Raw genomic sequence first — 7,606 nt, 5'->3', positions numbered from 1 at the left:
AGTCAGGATCCAGTTAAGAAAATAGAAACTACTCTTTCTCTTTCACAAAATGGGTATTTATCACAGGTTGTTGACTATATAGACAGAGTAGGTATATGTGGTTTAATGCATTAGCACTTTCTTTTAAAAACATTTCATGATTCAAGGCTATTTTACTGAAGGGATATTAGGAAGTTAAAGTTTATTACTGTCTTCCCCTGAGATATTTTAACACTGCACATTTGAGAACGATAACAAAACTTTTAAAGGGGATGCTTTTGTTATTTCTTGAATGATTGACCACATATATTAATAATAAACACCCACAGAATGCATATAGACCAAGCTTTATCAAAAATATTTTGGCCGTATGTCTATAATCTAAGAGCTTTAATGAATGAGGATACTTATATATATATATCCACATATGAATTTGAAAGGCTCTAGAAATCAACCAATCTTAAGAATCCCAATTTAAAATGAAGAAACTGAGAATTGCTTTCAAATATTTTAACTAGTGTATACTTTGATTTTTACAATATTAGTCACTTCTTTGTCAAAATATATATGTATATACACATGCACACAGTCTTTGAAAGGATGTAAGAATTAAAAATGTAAAAATAAAGCAAAAAGTCTTCCAACTCTGAATCTTAAAGAATCTCCAATGCATTCTCTCTTTATCATTACTTATAATCTATTTGAAATATATTCCAAAATATATATATTTCTATATAAATGAATAAATAATATATTTCAAACTATAATACATATTTTAAAAGACTTAACAAATAATGTCTAGAAAGTATTTTAACATTTTAATTGTTCTAATTTCAGAATGGTAGCATACATTACATATATTATGAATAAATAAGATACATGGCTATTTACAAGTATTTCATTTTCAATATAAGTAGAATTTTCACAAGAAATTAAACTAATAACATAGGACATTTGAAACTTCTTAATAACAAATTGAACAATAGAGAAAAAATTTAATTACTATCAAAATGTGTAAAATTCAAGTGATTCAAATGTCAAAACTTTTAAAAATATTTACTTTAGAATTCAGATATTTTCATTGTCTTAGACAAATAGTGTTATGAGATATTTAATGAAGTAAGAGAATCTTGTTGAAGACTCAATCCCTTAGAAATATACTGAATGTTATTTTTCTATTTTCTATGCTAAATTCTATTTTTCATTAGTCATATCTTTAATTTCTACTTTTAATCTGCCTCAAATTTATTACTCTAAATTTAGCTAAATTCTACTATTTCATATTTTTACTCAGTAGAAATACTGTTGTTTGTTAATTTCTGGAACATAATAATCATCTTAGACTAAGTCTAATTTAGTGAGTTTATATATTGCTTTTCTGTATATGAAATAAGATCACTTATTTTTTCTTACAATATGAATGGTATCATTGCTGATTTCCTACGCATGTAAGAATTAAATTTCTTCAGATAAACCTTATGTTTCTTTTGTGCCCACAAAGACATCTGGATAGTCATCAGAAGTGTAAAAATCCCAACTGGAAGAAAAAAGAAATAATTATCTTTTCTTATTTCTATGATGGTTATAGTAAGTTATTCGAAGAAAAAAAACTATCATATACAGCTCTTAAAATATTTTTCAAATGTTGCATATTTCTCTATCAATTTTCTTTACTCATATTCATTACCTAACATAATATATATTTAATCAATATTTGCTGCTAGATGAATAAACACAGAAAGGACAAAGCAGAGATCAAAATAAATAAACATTTTTTTTATCTCACTGCCACAAAATACTCACGAATAAAGAATTTTTTAATCTCTTTGAATTTTTCAAAAATAGTTTCCCATATGCACATAATATACCTGTACATACACACACACACAACAAACCTTATTAATTATTATTCAGAATTTTGTATAGTGAAACAAAGATGGGGTGAAATGGATATTATGCATATCCCTTCTAATACATTGAGTTCATTGCAACTCAACTTCTTCATGTGTGTTAAAATGCCCAGCATTCAGGATGATACACGTATGCCCCCAGACCTCCCATTACAGACACTCAGGGACACTTGAAGACATAGCACATACATATGTCTGTACACAGGCATGAGAGACAGTTTCAAGTGAAGTGAATTATTACCACTACTGCTTTTTAACAAAATCTAGTTATTTAATGTATATATTTGGATGACATTTCCTAGCTTGAATTAAGTTGCAATTACATAGAGATACATAGTAAAAGATGTTCCAATATATTTTAATACTGCTAAAATATGCAAAATAAAAATAAAAATGAAAGCATAAAATCCTTTTGCAAATATGCAAAACTTTAGTACTATAGCAACTTGCCACCAGAAACCACTTCTCCTAAAGGTGCATTTACTTCAATTAATTGTCAACAAACCTAGATCTTACCTGGCAGTGTTTGTGTCATGACTGTGAAACTAATCCATGATCCAATCTGTCAGATTAAAACATAAATTAACAAATATCTATGGTTAATCTAGTAATCTGTTCACTGGTGGCATTAAACAGGTAACGTGAAAGCTCAAAACACAGTGGAAAAATTATAGGTAGAAATAAAATTCCCCAAAATGTTAATTTCACTGTTAAATATGATAAAGTCATAAATGATTCCATAAAACATTATCATATTGATGAGAAAATGGAGAACATTATTCCAAAAACTTTGATAAAAATTAAAACTCTGAAACATCTCAAGACATTTTATATGAAGATTACAAAAATGTTTTTAAATACAGACACATATATTTACAAATATTCCTTTTTCTGTAGGGAAAATTGCGGTTGACAAGTTCCAATTTCCTATACCTATAACTTGAGTTGAAATCTATATCATAATCTATATCTCTACCTATATCTAGAGATAAAACATATATATATTAATCTATAATACATATACAAACACATGCATTTAATATATCGTCAAAGTTCAATTATCTACATACATAAATAGTGTACCTCATAGGTGTAGTTAGGACACGAAACCAGGAAAAACATCCATGTGAACGGGTTATAATTTGGACTTGGAAAACAGGCATTGTTTCCTTTTAGAAAGAAGTGCAAAATGTCAATGATGCTACATATTGAAAATTTGATCATATACTTATTACACAATTCTAAATTCCCTAGAACAAGTATATACTATGTGACATGTCATCATATATTTATAGAAACCTATTTCATGAATTTCTCAGAAGAGACCTAGTTCCAAATGTTATGACCTTTTGACTCAAATAAAATACCTGTCATTTTCTGACCATGTCTACAGCTATGTTGCTGTAAAATTACAGAACACACCATGAAATCATCTCTTTAAGATTTTAAATGCCACAATATATAAATGTTATTTTGCATATCATAATAGTTGCAATAGTATTGCATACTAAGATTAACAAATGAATTTTCACAATGTATGCCTTTTCCTATTCCCCTTTAATGTCAATGAAGATATTTTTGGGTGAGATTATTAAATACCTCACACCTCTCTTTTGTTAAATTAGTGAAAAACCAAAGGAAATCTTATAACAATGTCATTTATATCAAAAAGTGTGAAAATCTCTCATAAAAGGATTGCGGTGAATATCAGTAGAGTTAATATTCAGAAATAACGCATAAATTATTTCTGCTCAGCAATCAGGATAGTAATTTACAGCTCTCATTATATTTAGCATATTGTCACTTGATTTTTGTTAGTTATTTTTCACCTTCCCAACTTTTTCAAGAAACCTTTTAGATAACAAATTTGTAATGACTTCAAGTTGCACTTTGAGCTGTGACATTTGTAAAAGTAAATATGAATTGTGAAATTATTGTTTATTCTCCACAGCAAGATTTAATCAGATAACACATCAACTAATCTCTTTTAGTTATGATTCTAAAGTCATAATGAAATGTCAGTATGTTGACTCCAAGACTGCAACTATTGTTGAAATATCAAAGTAAAAAATATACTAGATACTGTGCACTGCTCATTTCAAGATAAGGATAAATACGTAAGCCATTTAATACTACTAATTCTCTTGGTAACACTTATGTAAACCCCTTTGTATAATTTTCATATATTCATCAAAAGAAAGATAATGGAAGAACCTACCCACGTTACAGTAAATGAATTTCGGAAGTGGAAGACACACACAAGATAATCTATCTGGGTTCAAGCCTCTAGTTTATAACTCTTCAGCCTCTGGAGATAGTGGAATTATCAGGACCCACAAATGCAAATTTCTTCCAGATGTCGTTCATAGATTAAATAAACAGTGTCTTGTGACACATAAAAAGTTTGTAGATAGATATCATCTCAAGTGTACATAGTTGCTGTTAATTGTAATAATATGTAAGTTTGTGTTACTAATTTAACATTTATATTCCCATGATGTTTTCTCAATCTATAGTTACTATTTATAATAGAGCTTCTATTAAAAAAAGTCTGAGGATTTTTTACATTACAGTACTGCACCATCCAAATTCTGCTTAAGGCATAAAGGGTTTATTCCAGAGCTTCAGGAGTGCTGCTGGCAGAGAACCCTCAACCCTCAGCACCCTCTATGAAGACTGCCTGGCTGGAGGGCACAGTGTCGTCCAAGGTCACACTCACTTTTTAGTTTAGCCTTTGTCCAATATGTGATTCATATGGCAAATTGATGACTCAACTCAGAACACCACTGATTATTCATCCCAGGTTTAGAATGCCCCATAGGTTCATCTGAAACTCTCCTTGAGACTGTATTGCTCTCAACTTCCCACTCAATTCAAACACGATTTCTTTCTTCCCATTCAAAAAATCACTCCCTAACAAACCTCCTAAATGCTAATCTCTGTCTCAGCATCTGCATCCCATAAAACTGAACCTATAGTAGTTGACACCAGGAATGGCCCAAAAGGCAGAGGCTGGAGTGACATTTTAGAGTTGAATGACCTGCTGAAGTACCTGCAATGAGTACCCCATCATTTATGGTAGGTGCAGAACAGATGGTTGCTGGTCAAGGTAGCTGTGCAAGTGTGAAACCTTTACCAGTGGTAGACTAGGATGTTTTACTGGTGGAAGTGAATGCTTTATTTGGTCCAATGGAATTAAGTGGTAATTACTATCAGTGTTCTCAACAAAGATGCCAAAACTGGAGCTAATAATTCACAACTAAAAATCAAAGGTGAAAACTAGAGTATCTCCTTGGTGGCATACAATGAGAGAAAGGCAAAGAAAGCTGAAAACCAGGTCCAGGACTTAATTGCAAGAGTAGTCAAGCTCCGAAAAATATACAACTCCAGTCTAAAGCAGGTCTGCGAAGCCAAGGTCATTGTCCACAAAATCTTGGAGTACATAGATTTTCGTGAACTCCCTGAGCCTACAGAAGGGGCCCATCCTCCTTATTAAAGCTTAGCACACCTCCTTGCTTAAAGGTAATACAGAAGTCATTATGTTGCGGGAAAATCTCATCTAGGATCTTCTCCATGTCCCCTCTTAACACTTATGCTATAATTAGAATTGTATCACAATATAACCTATCTGAGGTTGTTCTGGTCTTAATAAGGAAAAAGGAATTATGCCCCAAAGAAGCTATAGGACCCAGCCAACATGAAAAGCAAATTAAAGGAGAATACATATGTGATGATTGGGTTCTGAGGGTGCTCGATAAGAGGGGCAAAATACAAAATTGGATAAGGGTAGGGTTACGTTGTTGGAGAACTGTCCTGGATGTAGAATTTAAGATAGCACAAGCACGCTAACACACATCTGGAAGCATGAATAAGGCAATGGCCCACAGTAACCGAGGCAGAAATGTCAGAATACCTATCGCAGGCAGAGAAAGAAGGTGTTAAATGGTTCACAAAAGTGGGGATCTAGAGTAGATAGTCTATATAAGGCTGAAAATGGAAGCTGCTATTCTATCAGAGGAATTTTTTTTTCCATGCGCCATATTCCCATGTTCTTTCCCATATTCTGTTGCAGCATCTAGAGGATACACCATTTTCCAAAGCTTTAAGGAATGTGTTAATGAAAGGGCACCACCATCGTTAAGATTCGTGTTGGCTCTCTGCAGTTCCAGGGGGACTGTAAGTGATGTCACCTAGAACTGGGATTTCTAGCAGTGATTGGGATTAAAGGATCCCTCCTCCCCCAAATCAAAGCCAATTCTGGTTGCACTTAATTGTCATAAGTCAGAATGAGTGGTAAGTTCAGAAGAGGCTTGAGCCACAGAAAGTTGGATCCACAGAAAAGCTCATTAAAAGAACACAGTGTTCCTGGAGGCTAGATTGATAGATGCTCCACAATGCTATTTCTGAATTTAGACAAGCAAAATAATTTAGAAATGAATAGTTCAGAGACTTCAGGCACCTGGCCCAATATAAAATTCTCTAGTTTTTTCCAAGTTTTTTGACTTGAATCAGTTGTAAGACGCTAAACTCATTGATGGAAGAACAGTCTAGAAGCCCAGGAAGAAACAGTTTGAAAAAGGAAAACAAGTAACATGATAACGATTCTCACATTCCCTCACTAGAGAACGTCACTAAATGATGTATAGACATTTGTTTGGCAAATTGTATACCAGTGGAAGTAGAATATCCCTACATTTCAAGGACTGTCAGACACAGTGAGTCCACCAGGTCCAAAGTTCTCATTCCCCCAGAAACTGAATGGATAATTGGACTATACATACTTTGTAGTTTGCACAACCTCCATATTGATTTCTTGGCCTTTGGAGTAAGAGTTAATAAAGTGAGGAAAGGCAAGTGGAAGCCTCTGAAATCGCGCTCCTTCTTCAGTAAATATAAAGCAATAGTGTATCCCAGGGAGAGCTTAGTGCCACACTTAAAGTCTAAAGTATGCTTGAGTTATATCACCATTTAATTAACTTCTCTAGGTCCTGCAAGAGCAAGACTCTATTTTGGAAGATGACAGTGAGACCTGCAAGCTTGATCAAACATTATCCAGCATTGCAAGTGATTACCAGATATGGTATCTTTGCTAAGGCAGATTAACCCAGGCTTGGGTATGTGGATATAGCCACTGAATTCACAGATGTGTTTTTTTCTGACTCTATTAGAAAAGAATAATGTACTTTTCCTTAAAATGGACAAGAGTATACATTTTCAATTTTTTTCTAGGACTGTTTTAATACTCCTGCCCTCTCTCATAAAATAGCTCAAGGAGACCCTGACTGGTTGGACATCTCACTGAAAATCACTATACTATCAGCATTATGCTCTTCATACTACATGAGTAAGGAGTGGCTTGCATCTTGGTGGCTTTAGTAAGACATGCATGGGCCACAGGAGGTGGGAGGGCTAACAAACACAACAAAGTTTTAGGGGCATCAGTAAAATGTTTTGAGGCCAAAGGATTGTGAGCATGGCCTCCAAAACAGAGGAAATATATTGCAATCTCTACCTCCCACCAGTAAGAAGAAAGCAAAATGCCTTGTAGCCTCTTCTAGTTAGGGAGGTATCATATTACACACCAGGAAAATCTACTTTGAACCATACACCATGTAGCACAAAAAGCTACAATAGTTTGTTAGGGCTCAAGGCAGAAACTTCCAGCAGGCTCAAGTTTTAGTGAAAGCACTCCTGCATTTGGGCCTTGAAATTAGGTA

General features: G+C 33.3%; 1 protein-coding gene across 1 annotated transcript in view; it reads right to left on the bottom strand.

Moving 5' to 3' along the window:
• Positions 1–784: 784 nt before the first annotated feature.
• The window catches only part of TECRL (trans-2,3-enoyl-CoA reductase like), an 88,701-nt gene continuing 81,879 nt past the window's right edge, over positions 785–7,606 (bottom strand). Inside the window, exons 10-12 of the mRNA XM_046655796.1 lie at positions 2,973–3,058; positions 2,406–2,451; positions 785–1,516 (exon numbers count right to left, since the gene is read on the bottom strand). Coding sequence (XP_046511752.1) covers positions 1,389–1,516; positions 2,406–2,451; positions 2,973–3,058 — 260 coding nt within the window. The 3' untranslated portion in view covers positions 785–1,388. The remainder of the gene's footprint in view (positions 1,517–2,405; positions 2,452–2,972; positions 3,059–7,606) is intronic.

Source organism: Equus quagga, chromosome 3 (genome assembly GCF_021613505.1).
Source record: "Equus quagga isolate Etosha38 chromosome 3, UCLA_HA_Equagga_1.0, whole genome shotgun sequence".
In the NCBI taxonomy this organism is placed as follows: Eukaryota; Metazoa; Chordata; class Mammalia; order Perissodactyla; family Equidae; genus Equus; species Equus quagga.
The sequence above is the reverse complement of the archived record's forward strand: the minus strand, read 5'-3'. Positions and strand labels throughout refer to the sequence as shown.